This window comes from Halictus rubicundus, chromosome 6 (assembly GCF_050948215.1).
Source record: "Halictus rubicundus isolate RS-2024b chromosome 6, iyHalRubi1_principal, whole genome shotgun sequence".
In the NCBI taxonomy this organism is placed as follows: Eukaryota; Metazoa; Arthropoda; class Insecta; order Hymenoptera; family Halictidae; genus Halictus; species Halictus rubicundus.
Window position 1 is genome coordinate 949,880 of NC_135154.1, and position 17,297 is coordinate 967,176.

At 31.2% G+C, this 17,297-nt stretch overlaps 2 protein-coding genes and 1 long non-coding RNA gene across 4 annotated transcripts; 1 reads left to right on the forward strand and 2 right to left on the reverse strand.

Annotated features, from left to right (window-relative positions):
- Positions 1 to 1,187: 1,187 nt before the first annotated feature.
- Positions 1,188 to 4,407, reverse strand: LOC143354936 (uncharacterized). Its single transcript, XM_076789321.1, has 5 exons — positions 4,089 to 4,407; positions 3,669 to 3,853; positions 3,457 to 3,593; positions 3,142 to 3,370; positions 1,188 to 3,060 (listed from the first exon to the last, which is right to left on the reverse strand). The coding sequence occupies exons 2-5, from the start codon at positions 3,851 to 3,853 to the stop codon at positions 2,901 to 2,903; spliced, it is 711 nt and encodes a 236-aa protein (XP_076645436.1). The 5' UTR covers positions 4,089 to 4,407; the 3' UTR covers positions 1,188 to 2,900.
- Positions 4,408 to 4,939: 532 nt separating this feature from the next.
- On the reverse strand, positions 4,940 to 16,338 carry Edem2 (ER degradation enhancer, mannosidase alpha-like 2). 2 transcript variants are annotated; one of them, XM_076789322.1, is made up of 17 exons: positions 16,202 to 16,338; positions 16,071 to 16,116; positions 14,797 to 14,897; positions 14,540 to 14,579; positions 14,348 to 14,460; positions 14,100 to 14,253; positions 13,883 to 14,011; positions 13,649 to 13,820; positions 13,409 to 13,566; positions 13,226 to 13,330; positions 12,809 to 13,153; positions 12,551 to 12,715; positions 12,364 to 12,462; positions 11,961 to 12,278; positions 11,255 to 11,465; positions 10,474 to 10,586; positions 4,940 to 8,231 (listed from the first exon to the last, which is right to left on the reverse strand). In XM_076789322.1, the coding sequence occupies exons 1-17, from the start codon at positions 16,318 to 16,320 to the stop codon at positions 7,446 to 7,448; spliced, it is 3,174 nt and encodes a 1,057-aa protein (XP_076645437.1). In that variant the 5' UTR covers positions 16,321 to 16,338; the 3' UTR covers positions 4,940 to 7,445. The 2 variants fall into 2 exon arrangements, with proteins under 2 accessions (XP_076645437.1, XP_076645438.1); XM_076789323.1 differs by having other exon boundaries at positions 8,052 to 8,231; positions 10,448 to 10,586.
- LOC143354941 (uncharacterized) lies at positions 10,472 to 16,064 on the forward strand. The gene is made up of 3 exons (XR_013082424.1): positions 10,472 to 10,543; positions 14,805 to 14,931; positions 15,909 to 16,064. It is a non-coding gene; the product is annotated as an uncharacterized LOC143354941 (long non-coding RNA).
- Positions 16,339 to 17,297: the final 959 nt, after the last annotated feature.

The following is a 17,297-nucleotide window of genomic DNA, read 5'->3' on the forward strand; positions in this document are numbered from 1 at the left end:
TCATGCACAAGAAAATCATATTGAACATTTACCCTAGCCTCCTTAATAAAAAATGCCTTGCAAACACATTGGCACGAAGTATTCGAAGTATTTCTTCCATTTCTGACCTTGTGTAACTTTGAAGATCATTATGTCGTATACGAATGATTTCTTGGAGGTCACCCTGGTGGAATGAATTGGAGGTCACCTCCATTTCTAAAAGAATAATGCAGATAAAAAAATTACAGACACCATTGCATTGATCGCAAAAAACAGTATAACTTCTTCCGCTTTCATTTTTTTCTAATGTTTACTATTTGCAAGAAAAACGCTGGCTAGTATTCTCGTGAACACACTGTATATGGTAATTAGTTTTTTTACAATGTTAAAAATTAGGTGAAGATATTGTCATTATCCGTTGCACAGATTTTATATATTCATTGAAAATTTTGTATTGACGACGCCCGAAGATATGCAAAATCGTATCATTAGAGCACGCAATGCTATAACTCAAGAATTGTAATGGAAAATGTTTTGAGCATTACTTGCATTAAAAATCATTTATAGAGAACATCTCAGTAAGTATTAGTTTTTCATTCCATTGAAAACTCTGTGTAACCATACACACATAGAAGAAACCCATATACGTATACGAACTTGCAAGTGTTCACGGGGACTCAAACTGACGCTTCAATATCGACAATGAGCAATTCAGAAGTGATGTATTTGATTTCCCAAAAGTCCAATCTAGGACTGCTCGGTCTCTAAAATGCCTATTTTTACGTTATCGTGGAATATTTTGTCATATTCGGCAGCATACTGAATAGTATATATATAGAATTGGTCATAGTAAATCTAGTATGACCTACCTTTAGTTTGATGCCTTTGGTTTTTTTATTGGGTGAGATGGCTGGATTCTAATTAATTTTATTATAAACAATTTGGTGTACAAATTTAGTTGAAACTACAACGTAATTCGATGCTTTAGCATATCCCCCGGTGTTTTTGTCCATGAATATTGTATAGAGACAACGATAGAGATGACTTTGGTTCTTCGAACGAATACGCATTTTGATAATTGTCCATGAAACTTATTTATTCTAATACAGTTTTATACATTTTACTTATTAACTTGTTCTATACAGTTCCGTATAAAAAAACAACGGTCACCTCAAAATGGGACACCCTGCAAATAAGTAAATACACAGTTTGTTGTTCAACAATAACGTTTATTTTTTCTTTTTAATTATTGATAAAAGCTTCATGTATAAAACAGATCTTCTGTACATTTGTAATATCATTAAAGATACACTCAGTCTCCAAAATCTATTATGACATCCCTTTCAACAGAAGATTGCATTCCCTAAACACGCCCATGTGTCAAAAAATCGTTGAAAGCAAACATTAAATTTTACTTCTATAAAGAATACAAACTAAAAGTATGTTCACCTTTGATTAGTTACAAATCATTGTGACAACCTTGTACTACATTCGTTCCTAGATTCTTTAAAAGAGCAACTGCTAGTCAAGTAAACGTAAAATATGTATAATCACACAGTGATATTTTAAGAGCATACGGTCGTAAGACATAGTCGTGTTGTCATCTCATTGTGTGCATATTCTACTAAATGTTCGTTCGCTCGTTACTGTGAAAACCATGTGTTTTATATAATGTATGTCATAAATACAACTGTACGACTATCCATTGCGTGGAAAGCCTGTGCTCTTACCTATAGAGAATATGTATACTGTTCTCTACAGCAGGATCTAATGCATAAAACGTAATTGCATGACTTTGATATCACAACATTCTTGCCTAAGAACTCGTAGAGTTTAAACATACATATAAACTGAACTAATATGGCTTTAGAAAACAGTGTCTGAGACACCGCATTTCATCGAAAGTAACCTTTACAGGGCCGGCATTTTTCCACTGACAACTTAAATTTTCTTTACGGAAAATTTACATGGTTGTATATATATATTATATACACACACACATACACGCACGCACGCACGCACGCACACAAATATATATATACACAACCAACGTGTTACGCAGAACTCCAAAATTTGTACCTAGCCAATGTAGTAACCACTCCGGCCTCCCTGAAGGTTAAAATAAATACTAGTTTTCTTCGCTAGAGCAAAGCATAATAGACAAAAAGTAAAAGAATATACTTCAACAAGATTGAGCAACAGATTTGAAAGAATTTCAGACATGTACCCTCTGATGTCAAGACTGATCATTAAAAAGTCACTGAACGATGTATCGAAAACTTTAAACAAATTCAAAAGCGTCACGTAAACTGAACGTTTTTTAAATAAATGTGATAGTGTTTCACGTAATAAGAACTTCTAGTAATTAAAAACAGTGGATTGTTTCCATTGAAAAGAGAACTACAATATTATTTACTACAATTCAAGATGCTTTGTCAATTACGATCCTCTCAAATTAATAAAAAAAATGTAACTTTTCAGTATACATGTTACGATATTTACATTCCAGCAATTTTTGTTTTTCACTAATTTAAACTAAATGATCCGTATTCGTTTACCTTTAAGAACGTCTGTACGTATTTACTTTACACAATTTGAAAGTATCTTACACAATACTCTATTAATCAACAACTTAATGTTTTAGTCTGTGTTTACAATGCAATTAATTACATCTTTGGATAATGTGATTAAGGTCACACTGTAAAAATCAGTTTTGCGAAACAAAACTGTTAATCACAATTTAAATGGATTCGACCGTATCAGTTTTACATTGTTCGTATCTCTTGCACTGCATTTTCTATGCGCACCTGTCTTGAAACTAGCTGTTAAATTCATTAGCCTGTTACTAACACCGTCCAAAACAATATATGGCACATGTATCTTGCACAATGCTCGTTTGGAAAACTTTCAATAGAATGTCTTCATGCATCACTGGGAAGAGAATCATCCAGTGCCAAGTCAACTGTGGAATTCCTAGTGTTGCCAGAATTCATTGGAACATATCGTCTTCTCAATATTTCTAGCAAGTCATTACAAGGACTGTTCTCGCGTTTTATATGAAAAGTTCGTCCTCTTGGCGATCTGAAATATTATATTATACCCCATTATAATTTCCAATAAATAGTCGTGTACACGCGCAACAAACATTATAATTGATATTACTTCACAACTGAAGTTACTTGAGTCCCCTCAATGTTTTTGAAAACATCGATCATGGATGCTTGTGAGTTTAATGGTCTTTTATGTTCTTCGACTTTATGCTCTTGTAGACTTGCTCTTCTTGCAATATGAGGAGTCGTAGGTGGTGGTAATGGCGGTGGCGGCGGTGGTGGTGGCTGTGTTTGTGTAGCATTTTCACTATCCCCATTTGCTAGAGACACAGTGGAAGTGTCTGAAATATATTTTAATTAATGCAGTCTTTTCAATGTACAATAAAACAATGATAAAACAAAGTATAAATATTTTATTCATACGAACATCTAGATTGCTTATTGCTTTTAACTATCGCCGATACTTGTTCCCTAAGTTCTTGAAGTTCTTGCTCTAATGCTAGCAATCGAACTTCAGACCCAAAACTAAGTGGTTCCAATAAATCTGGCCTGATATTAGAAAACCTAATATAAAACATATACTGTTGAATTAATAAATTGTCCAATTAATGAAACAATGTAAAATTCCATAATGCTTACCCTGCTTGTCCAAATCCATTTGCATTTTTGGAATCATTGCTGATTTCTTCATTGATCATAGAACTTGTCATCGAATGTAAAGGAGTAACGCTAACATATATTTTTGGTGGAGGTTTTAAAGGTAAAAACGAACCAATTCTACGAACAATGCTTCTTCTTTTTCCGTAGTATTTTGGTTCGCACATCTAAAATGCGAAAAGTAGAATTGTTCTCTATAAATTTTCTAATGTCAAATATTAATGTAATGTAATTAATGTAATGTAATGTTAAGTTAATAAAAAAATGCAATTACGTAAAACTAACAAATCTATATTAAATTACTATGCTATTGTGTTACAGTGTACTAAGATATTGTGTGGTTAGTAACACATGGTATTCATACATGTTACTTTCCACAGCAATGAAACTTCAGGGCCTTACCTTCCAAATTATTTATTGTTTCGTTGAAAATCCGATTTCACAGGTAAACTGTTGAAACGAAATACTAACTGTATACCTTATAGAGTACATCAGGGTCGTCTGAAATTCGAAATTAAAATAGCACCCTTACATTGACGCAAAGCCAACATCTGACGACAGGTTGCCGTAATTCGGATACTTCAATGAAAAGCGGCTTAAAGTATGAATGTTGAAATGCATTTTGTTCAAGATTCGCTCAAAAAAACATTTTATATCCATTGTTTTAAGTTTAGTTTCAATATTTTTTATATGCACTGACAAAAATCATAAATACACCTTATAAAATTTAATGTTTTATTTAAATATATTTATAAAAATTCTAAAAAAAGTATAGTAATATGATTACTATTAATATTCCTAATTGCTACATTCTGTAATATATAATATATAATATATAATAGTAATATGATTACTATTAATATTCCTAATTGCTACATTCTGTAATATATAATATCATAAATAGTTGGTTCTTCCAATATTTACGTTCTAAAGCGATTGAAAATTTATATTCACTAAAGCACAAGTCGGAAAGTGATAAACGCTTTAATAGTTACATAATTTCAACAAATACATTACATTTTTTAATAAAGAAAACATTGAATTTATGAGGTCAAATTTTATATAATGAGAACGTCAGTGAATCATTAAAAAAGATAGCCATCTATCACCATCTCTTTTATGGGTATTCACGAAAATATACCATTGTATATTATTTATTTTGTAATAAAATATTTAATAAAAGGAAAGTATAGCGTTATGCTTCCGAAAAATAAATATGGTTTAAATATTTTAGTTACTTTCAAAAAGGAAAGTGTAGTTTATAACAGAAATTTTATTTGTGTACAAAAAATTGTTAACATATTACTTGCATCGCATATGTTCACTTTTCTTATGTAACTTTATACCTTTTTTATATGATAAACAACGAATTAAATGACATATACATATGTACATATACATATATCTACATATAATATTTATGTAAGTATGTGCATATGTATGTATATTCGTACAATCTATGCAAAATAGCAGCTAGTTTAATGTACAATAAACTTTGTAATGTCCATTTTGGCATTCATTATACAATCTTTTACATAATAGTTGTTGAACACAAACTTATTACATACTTATTTATATAATATTTACATTTAGAGTCAAACTCGCATATTGCACTGCTTTAACCCAAATACACATAGTATCATCCTAAATTGATTTAATTTAAAACATAACAATTTCTTGTGCATGTTCTATGGCACATAATACAATTACAAATTCGTATTGTCAATTGTACAACACGCTTACAGAAGACATAATAATATATTTGCGTACATTTTTTCAGATAATTGTAACGAAACTAAGTTTCTTTGATTCGCTGATCATTACTTAATCTATTAAAATTTGAATCGCTATTAACTTTGTTACATACCATATGACTCTATATACATTACTGTTTATACAATTTTATGTACATATAAGGCATATATTAATGCACAAATTAATAAGTAAAAGATATACGGTTATGTAGAACTGTTACAACAAATCAAAATAAAAGTATATCAATATATATTTTCAAAATTGATAAGTGTAACTCAAAATGAAAGTAAATATTTTTACAAAAAGGAAAACAAAAATATTTTAGAAAAGGTGTACCAAGCTTTACGTTTATCAAATAAAATATTATATATCGAGTACTGTTCACGTTATTAACAAAATATGACATGTGGTAAGTAAAAAGAATTAATAGTCCTGATATTGAAATGACAAAAGAATTATATGTAAAGCTGAGAACCATTTTCTAACAATTATTCGTATCTTTGTTTAGAGGAAAGAACAAAGTTGCACTGGGAATAGATAAAATATTCGTTAATCATTCACTGTCCATTACACATGCTTAGAATTTAGAAAGACAAAAAAAAAACAAGCAGAACCGAGCTCTTCTCTCAAGTGTAAAACAATATACTGTCATTGTACTGTAATGTGCACAAGAAATATACTATGTTTAAATGGTATATATAAAATGTACAACTGTTACAATCTAAACAGAATATTCTCTCACAACCTCGATAGGATAAATGTCTCACACAGGCAGTCTATAAGTATCATACATTTTTTCTCACAACTTCACTAGATTTTTGAAATGAATAAATGAAGTTGAATTCTTTTATAAGCACCAGTTCAACAGACCTAGTGTGACTCTGATATCGTCTGGTCATTTGTATTTGGTGTTTTGTTTCTCTTTTTTTTTTTGTTTTTTATTAAATAGCTACTTTCTTTCTAAAAGAGTTTATGTATATAAAAACGTTACAACTCATTGCACACAGATTTGAGTTTTAGTGCAAAAATATCAAATGCTGTGTGATTAGGATTGCCAGGCTTGTAACATTTAGATGTCTATTCATTTCTGTTCTTAATATTTATAATTCATCTTGAAACTTGAAGCTTTTATTATAGTTCGTCGTCGATATGTTTACTTCCATGTCCCTGTACATGAGAAGAAGTTTGTGCCTCTTACTTAATGTGAGTAAACTGTTCACTGTTTTCTTTTTCGGATGTTCGTAGTTTATCTTTAGACTCTTTAGATAGATTAGAGGACATAATTTTCTGATTGTCTTGAAGACAAACAGTTTCGTCTTCAACCTTTTGTAACACCGTTTCTTCTCTATCTTTCATGATGGTTTTTACATTTTACGAACTTATTTGTGAATCTATTAATTGAAAATCATTGTTGTTTAATGAAGATTCTTCGTATGCTTGTTTCTCAGCACTATTGTTATTTGTAACAGTTTCTGAAAACTCTAGGATATTTGATTGTATATCCTCCAAAGAGTTTTTACTTTTATGATAAGTTCATCTAATACATCAATATCGTTTTGACTTTGAGAAGATATATTTAAGATAACATTATTAATCATTTCTGTGCGTATATCATCCACAACGTCCTTTGAAATGTCAATATGTCCTTTATATTTTCTTATGTGATCTTCAAGTTTCTTCATGTATTCGTTATAATTTTTAATGTGGTCTTTATATTTTCGGATACTATTACGTTCATTTTGTATAGCTTCTTCTATTTTTGTTAATATAAAATATTCAAAATCTTCAAATTTCCCAACCTTAATATCTTCATTTTTCTTAGGCATCTTAACAATGTCTTTAGATTTCATTTCCGAGTTTCTACTTTCAATACTATCTCTTATAAATTCTGCAATAGTAGTATCGTTCTCTATAGTTTTCTTTAGTATATCCAGTTTCTCAAAACTTTTCAAATCCCTTTTCCAATTATTAATTAGTACATCATAGTAAGAATTTTTGATAATATTAATTTTTCGATAAATTGTTCGATAATATTTTATCAAATTTTTTAATTGTTCCAATGTTCGATAATATTTTATGGTACTCGTTAAACACTGCTTTACTGAACTGATCCAATTGAGTAAGATGTGGGATACTCTCGTCTTCAACGTCAAAAAGACCCTCTACCAGTTTCCTCAGAAATCCATAATTACTATTTTGTTCAATGCTGAGTTGTGTCAACCTAATCATTTGTTCGGTATTCGGACTCTCATACTTCATTGTCTTCAGCATTGTTGTTACAGTATTCATATTTAATACCATAAGATCCATCTTTGTGAGTAAATATTGTTTTAATAACTTTTGATTATTGAAACCCATTAATTGGCCCATTGTGGTAATGGACGGATTTGGAGCGACTTCGGTTAATTCTTTTAGAAACCATAAAACTTTATTTTGCAGAGACATGTTTAATGAATTATCTATTTCGCCCCGTGACTTCATTATCCAATTACAATAGCCTTCTAGTACGAAACTTCTAATTTGCAGGCCTATATTTTGCTTCGGATCCGCGTATATCAAATTGGCAAAAACTTCTTTCAACTGACGCCATTGTTGCTCTATTAACGTGCCATCTTCTGAACTCTTCATAAAGTGAAGAGGTTTACACGTCGACGTGATTCTCACTTCCCCACCAAGCGGATCCTTGACAATTTCTGCGCGTAAATCGGAATGAATCACCACGTCCTTTTCATCTTCGTCATGCTTCATCTCAGAGGCCATTTCCATACTTGCCCTACTGCTTCTAGATGTCTGTCAGAAAAAAATCTATCGTTTTTTAGTTTCATTTTACAATTATTTAAAATGGAATATATTACAAGTCCAGAATGAAAAATTATATTATTACACATACAGAATTTTCACGTTACGTATTACTAGCCAGCGTTTATCTGGCAAATAATGAATATTAGAAAAAAATGAAAAAAGAAAAAGTAATACTGTTCTTTGCAAATGTTATATAATTTTTTATATCATATAAAAGCGTGTGTCGAGACAAATTTATTTGTATACAACACAATGATCTTCAAGATCATACAAGGTCAGACATGGAAGAAACATTTTTTACCAGATACACCGCCCAGAGATGTAAACGAGAAAAGCAAAATAACGCAAGCATGTGCATTAATATCTCCAACAATTAATAGAACCAAAATATCATATTCATAATATCATATCCATGCACAAGGAAATCGTACTGAACATTTACTTGAACGTTTGCTGTGTATATATACAGGGTGGGGCATTTAAATGGGAACACCTAAATGTCTCGGTTATTATGAGTCGTACAAAAAATCTCCACAGAATAAAGTTGTACTGTTTCAAGGGGCGAATTTGATGATGGTAAAAATTTTTTCTAAAGGTCATTTTCTTACAAGATTTCAAGGTCATTGATATTTTTTTTAGTGGAATCATATATTTTTATTATCGCTATGTGATAGCCGAGGTCAAGACGAATCCAACGATCTGTAATATTATGACCTTCACGTGACCTTGAGTACGAAAAATTCATAAAAGTAGAACACTTGATGTTTCAAGAGATGTTCTTGAACCTTGACAATGACTGTAAACACGCTTACAATAAATTATAAACACTGATACAAATTCTTCTCCTTGCTGTGACTCTAATCATTACGTTTAAGAAATTCATCGGGATTTATTCGATTGTGAAAGATAACGTTACTTTTCTGAAACGATGGTGTACAGGGATGCCAAAAAGGTAGAAATTATTTTAGTTTATGGTGAGGCTAAAAGTAACTGAGCATTTCAACTGTACGTAGGAAGATACCTTGAGAGAAATCATACTTCTCGACAAAGTTATGGCCACATAGTTCAACTGTTTTGTAAAACAGGGAGTATTAAATCACTGAACAGAAAACGATCAAAGCCAGCTCCTGGAGAAGATGCCGAAACTTTTGTATTGGCTACAGTCAATATTGATTCTACTACAAGGTGTCGAAAAATTGGACGTTCTTTATTCTTTGTTCTTTATTGCAACGTCATAAATTTCATCCACACCATATTTCCTTACATCAGGAGCTTCGTGGCAACGACTTTGGGAATCGTGTTGCTTTTTGTACATGGACATTGTAGCAAATACAAAGACATGAATATTTTATGACGTTCTCTTCACTGACGAAGCTCCTTTTTCTAACCATTGACAACTGAATACACATAATATGCATTATTGGTGCACTGAAAACCCGAAATGGCTTCGACAAGTTGTACACCAGCGCCCATGGAGTGTAAATGTATGGTGTGGAATCGTTGGTGATAACAAACTCAAGGTCACGCGAAGGCCAATATTACAGGTCGTTGGATTCGTCTTGACCTCGGTGATCACATAGCGATAATAAAAATATATGATTCCATTTAAAAAAATATCGATGACCTTGAAATCCTGTAAAAAATCACCTTGAGAAAAATTTTACCATCATCAAATTCGCCCCTTGAAACAGTACAACTTTATTCTGTGGAGATTTTTTGTACGACTAATAATAATCGAGATATTTAGGTGTTCCCATTTAATGACCCACCCTGTATATATATTGTAATTGGATTAGTAGTGGTTTTCTGGTGTCACACCGATATAGCCGACATACCATTAAAAAAATTGAAGGTCACTTTCATTTCTAAAAAATAGTGCAAACAAAAAAAAATTACATACACCACTACGCCGCTTGCAAAAAACAGCAACAATTCTAATATTCATTAGTTGCAAGAAAAACACTGGCTAGTAACAGCGTGAATACCTTGTATATTATTACGTTACAGTTTAACCAAACAAGAAAATAAGAACGAATTGAAATTATAGTAGATGTAGTAAATATAAAAGTCAACAATATAAATTGTTTAAAAATATAAAAACTTAAATAACAGTAGGCATTACATAATATTATGAGCAATTAAATAATGTATGTAATCGTTTTGCCATAACTCATAAATATTAAATAAAAGGTAACTTGTCATACGATAATAATGCAGATTTTTCGCAGACCTGTGGTGTCATTTGTCGTGTAAGGAACGATTTGACTGACCCTTTCAATCGTTCGAACATTGACAAATCGGTAGGTGCTTTTAGTTGAACATCTTCATTAGAGAAAAAATTTCCTACGAATACATATATAGAGAAAAATTACAATGAAACTACATCCATATTTTAACTTACATATAAGCATTTTTTCTTTACTAAAACTTTACAGACTGACTAGCAATATGAATCATATTGAATAAAGTCAATAATCACAGCAGAAAAGGAAATTTAGTGAAAACATTTAACCAGTTAGCTGTTTTTGACGAGTATGCTCGTCATCAAGAAATGGCAATATTTTATGTTATGACATAATTATGGCAATATTATATGTAAAAAGTAGTTACAATTTCCTGTTTAAATTGCAATTTTAGTGAAAACTAAAATATATTCGAAAACTTCAAGATGGTTGAAATATTTGGAGGCCAAGACGAAATAAAAGGAACAAATAAAAATAAATAAATATATAAATGATTTCTTTTAATGTCATCACTGAAGCCATTACGGGTTCATGTACAGGGTGTCCCAAAAATGTTGTACTTCCTTGAAAGAGGTGATTCCTAAAATCATTTGAAATAACTTTTTCATATTATAACAGCCACAAATACTCTGTATTTGACGAGTATACTCATCATCGCTTAATTTTTGCGACACAATTTAGGTACATATTTTTCAAAGAGGTCGCAACAGCTAACTGGTTAATAAAAGATTCTATATATTCCTCCTGTAGAAAATACTAACTTCTTACCAAGAGTGACTGTGAGATCATTGGCGGCTGTAAAAGCTTTTAACAATTCTGAAGCTTCAACGCTAAACAAAAATACAACCGGAATAGTTACATCATCCACTTCTTTTCCATCTCCTGACATTGCAAACATAGGTGAAGTTGCAGCACTAGAACCATCAACATTATCTAATACTATTCCAGCAATAGCACCAGCTTGTTGAATTCTCCTTGCCTGCAACCAGAATATATAACTATACGAAATTCATCTAAGACAATAGTTAATATTTACTTTTTAGGAACAGCTTTAACTCGCCCATTTATTTCATAAAATGAGTATACAGTGGCAAGCATTAGGGAAATGTGAAATTGTCGATTTACTTTCGTCTTATAATCCAATTTTTATTCGAATCGATTTTTAGGAGATATTACTGTGAAACTATATATTAAAGTGAATAAAAACTATACGATTTAGAAAGCTTAGTAAATGTAGTTGAACGTAATATATTTGAAAAATTGATTTAAATTAAAATTTGTATTATAGCACGAAAGTAAATCGACGATTTCACATTTCCCTATTTATATGCTCGCCACTGTACTATACACTATAATTTTACCAGAATATTTGAATGTTTTATTAAAATGTTCCAAATAGAAGTTTTATAGTGTATATACTTGTAATTTTATAGTTACTTATCGAGTAGTTGCTATACAATTAGAGCATATTTACCTTCTCTATAAACATACAATTTCCACGAAGCATTATTACTATCTTCCCTGCGAGATTATCTGCATTAAGAAGATCAGTGCAAGCAGAAGGTGGACGTGTAAAAATAACTTTTCCAGTGACTTTATTTAATCCTTGCAACTCCAACCCAAAATGCGCTGGCCCAGCAAACAATGTCACTTTCTGCGGTGGATTTGTATTTGGTTTTACAAATGTAACTGCCTGTGGTTTATTCTCGGCTTGCTGAGACTGCATTTTACTCATTTCTACCATTTCTTGCATGAACAATAAACCTTCCTCTGAATCTTGCGATGTTTTTGCCTGTAAAAGATTAAATGAGTGCATGTTTTTATTCAAATATGGATAATTAGTTGTAACAGTTCGTATAGAAAAACTTCTGTACTACATTAGAAAAGGTGTGTAAAAGTTGAAATCCTCCATCTGCTAAGGTTAAAGTTGTTATTCCCATGTCGCTTAACAATTTCAAATGCTCCAAGTTATTTGCCTATAATGAAGAATAGTTTTTATCTCTTGTTTAAACAATACTTACGTACTATATTATTATAATTGCAATACTAAGCAATATTCATTACCTGGAATTGTGCAGCACTTAATCGCCTTTTTATTGTCCGCCTTGGGCATACATCTTCAACCATATTTCTCAAAGGTAAACGTACCGATGCAGGAAATAAATGTAGACTGTTAGGACAAGTACGATCCATTTCATCCACGTGCACCATATCACGCTCAAAATCTTGCTTTATTTCGTGAAACGTAAAAATGTTAATCTTAAATGACTACTTGATTATTTAAACGGACATATTTATTATATTAATTATTAACATACTTACCGAAGAAACATTACTTCTTTTGGAAGCAAGTGTTAACGGTAATAAATGTCCTTCAGTTGTAAAAATGAATTCATCTAAATCTAAAACCAATTCGCTTGGTTCCGCGAATAGTAGAAACAAGTATTTAAATGTTTCTGACAATACAAAGCTATCCATTGTATCGTCATGTTTATTTGTTCTAACGTCTGACACGGCTGCATAACCACACGGTACTCTAGCATAAGTTTGTAGACTTCTCAATACCTTACGACCAACACCTAAATAATAATGATCACCTGTAGCACGGTAAAGGAAATAAGTTGATTCTAGAAATTCTGGTCTTAAAGGATGGTGTCCCCAATGTATCTACAATTGTATCAGGTTAGAAATCTTTTCAATATAAAATGGAAATTTTTATTTATTAAGAAATTAGATAACCTGGAAATCCGTAGTAAATGCTTCTGGTATAAAATTATGTCTTTGCATCACTTGATACAGCATTTCATGCGTTTCTACAGCAGGCTTAATATCACCTTTTAGTACCTAAAATATGAAATAATAATTTCTATACAATAAGATTCATGAAATAATCAACTTAAATACATATTGTCTGAAACCTACCTGCAAACCAGGCCAAAAAGCTAATAACGCATCCATGAAATTTTTGGAATTTGTATTTGGTCTATGCATATGTACATCTAACAACATTGGCCCTTGGCTTACATACTTCATTACAGCTTGATAATGCTTATTAAATCTTCCTAGATATTTTTCATCTCCTACATAACATTAGTACCTAAATTAATCATTGCAACCTTCGTAATAAACTGATAAATTTAGAAACAATCACGTAATAGTTACCTAATAAAATGTACGCCTTAAGACAATATTCATAGTAGGAGTCTATACCCGCTCCCACACCGGAATCTCTTCGTACCCAGTCGCCAGAATGTACATTTAATACAGTACCCATTAAATCAGTGCCACGATGACGCATTCTCCATAAAACATCCATTGCCTTTTGTGCTTTCTCCTACAACACGTACCATTGTATAAAAAAATTCAATTGATTACATTTATAAAAATGATTATTACCTCAAAAATTGATTCTCCTGTTAACCTCGACAAAGCTGCCATTTCTAAAATCATACTACCCGCACAGGCTGTACATGTTTCTCTTGACACTTCTAAGGGTACGCCTTTCATACCATATTTCAAATTTATCTAAAGAAAGCATACAACCAGAACTTTGTAATGATTCCAGATTTTTTGCATATACTATTATACTATAATACATTATAAATATTATTACTCTGCCATACGGTATTCCTGTTGTTGTGTTAAATGCTGGTAGAAATCTGTACCCTAAATCTTTGGCTAAATTTAGAAGTTCACCTCGATACCATGGCATTATATCAGCTCTTTGCTGCAAATACTCTGCTAGTATATGACCACTTAGAAGACCTCTGTTGGACAATTTATTTAAAAAGAAACATTCATTATATGTAAAAGAAAGTAAAATAAAATATCAAAATGTATATAGTAAATAATATATTTTACCCAAGCATTCTAATATTAGTTTCAAATAGAGAAACAATAACATTTGTATCGAAGCTAACATCTCTGGCAACAAGTTTAACCGCATTTTCAAATTCTTCTAAATCTCCCAACACCTAATAAACAATTACAATCAATTGACAAGTATTTTATAAACTTTATGATTTTCGTATAGAATATAAAAAATGGACTTACCACAAGTGTATCCAATGTGTCAACCAATGTAAGTGAAAAACTGAAAACAAATATTATATATTTACCGGATCTTGTTACAACCAGATCCTGTTACAAGAAATTATTTTTTGAGTATTAATAATTTATAAATATGTATATGTTTTAACCAAATTTCACTCATTGTCAGTGGGAACATAAGAGAACACCTTCGTTTAAAACAAAAATTTTGAAAAATTATATGACACATAATAAATGATAGTTCTAATGATAGTTCTTACTTTCCCAGCGTGGAATCTATGTCACCCCTGTTTGGCTCTGATCCTCGATATCGTCCTTTACAACTCAGTGGCATTAATTCATCAGCAGGATACGCATTATCCTTCAATACACAAATGAACGTTTCTAATTAACATGTGAGCATATATTTTCATAATAAAAATTTATCTAGACATTTTATAAGTACAGTAGAATCCCGTTTATCCAGCTCAAACGGAACCAAACCCGATCCGAATGACTGGAAATCCAGATAAACCAGAAAATTCATTAATACATACATTTTATATATTTTATTTATTGCACATTTTATAAGTATACTTTTACAGTGATATGAAGCAAAAGACATATACATACATAATAAGTTTAATTTAATTACATTGTTATGAAGAAGTCTGCGAGTTTTTTTTCTCTCAGATTTAAGTGACGTTTATGTGCTGCACGGTCTCATAGACGCTTTACCATCATGAATTTATTCAGTTCTGAGTCGTAGACTTAGGATATTAATCAATTAGCGGATAAAAAAAGATAGACCAGAAATCTGGATTAATGGGATCCGAATAAACTGGATTCTACTGTTCCAGAATACAGTATTCTCTTCCAATAGTTCGGTATATGGGACTGTAGAGGAATATTTTTCCATGAAATGGGGTACCCATACCAATTGGTCTAGATACGTGGAAAACGAAACAAACAACAAACAGTTGTCGACAAAGTTTCCTCGTGCATAGACGTGGTCGTTTGCATTAATCGTTTGATATTTGTTTGTGAATATGTAATAAAGAAACTGATGATATCAATTATATATCAACATGATACTATATTTTAAATATGTAATTAATTAATAAAAGAAGTGAGTCATTTTTGGTATGTGTTGAATGAACTATTTTAGGAGAGTCGCTCTTGAAATACGAAAAAGATCATGCTTCCTCAGTAGTGGGAGGGGGAGGGAGCGTTCGAACGCGATGAAGGAGAAGAGAAACTATTGAGAAGCAAACTATTGGGCTATCTTTATACAACCGATATATAAATCTTTAGATATATCCTATTTATAATTTCCACAATGAATACTATTCAGAATTACGAATTTTAACCCTCGGACTCCTGCTAGTTCTAGACTTATGCCAGAGTCATTTCTGACCTAATACATATTGACGGTTGCTCGAACTTATCCCAACCGCTACCGCAACAAACCACAAATGACTCTGGCATACCATATGGAGGATTAATTATAATTATATAAACGATATAATAAAGAAAAGAATTATATAAACTTTACCATATAAGCATTATATGCATGGTAGAACATGTCTCGGGATTCCTCTCTGTAATTGAAACAATAAAATTAATAAAAATACAAATACGCAAAGAATTATAAAATTATATATAAAAATAAACAATGATACTAACTTCAATGCGTCACGTTCTTCCTTACTCATATATTCCAATGGGTCATCTTTAGATGCAACTAACAATGCTTGTATGCATCCAAACATAACTAACACCCAAATTAAAAAATCACAAGCCATTTTTTTATATTAGAAAATGTATTCCTCTTGATGTCAAGATCTTGTACTTATAATAGCACACATTGTCTTTCATAAATTTTTTTATGTATTTTATCAGAAGATCATTATAGCACAATAATCAATTCATTCTAGAGTATAAATGCACCTATTTACGACACGTTTCCCTTTTGTTAGTAATCCTTATCTTGGTTTCTTCTGCAACATGTTTTACAGGTCCAAGCACTGTGAACTTATTAAAATCAAATCTTCTGTACAGTATTATGAATGAAACAAAAATTCACACCACTTAGTCCATGTCATCGATTAAAAATAACTTTCAGTGCGCGTAAAAATATGAAAAATAATAATTTAAATTGAGCACAGTCTTTAGGTTATAAAAGTTTTAATTATTTTTCACAAAATTTGGTGATGTGTCAAAATATGACTGACAGATGGTAGAAGAGGTATTATATGATTGAATACAATACAACAAGAAATAAACCGGCAATAATAACAGGTGATCGCGTATTTTCATCAAGGCCAGATGATGTGGCTACTGTCAGTTTGCTGTTGTTCAAACGATTTTCCACCTCGAGCTGATATATACGTGTAGGCGACACCATATGTTTCGTAACACTTGTGATACTGTTATTTTATATTAACTATTCTTTATCCGAATCTGTCGTAGTCATATTAAAAACTGGGTGTTGAAAAAAAATCGAATTAAATGCAATGCTCTATTCACGACTACGACGACGACGAACGTTTTCTTCGAAAAGCTAACCTCTTTATAAAAGCACAACTGAGTAGGAGAATCACGTGACTGCTATTTAGACAATTTATGGAAGTTTATCAGAAATTTAAATTGTTAAATAGTATGCAACATTTTGCGTCGATGTTATTCGCTAATTGAATAATTTTTATTTTTATCTTATAAAAACTTCGAACATAATCTACATATAAAACAAAATATAAAAATATATTAATTACACAAAAAT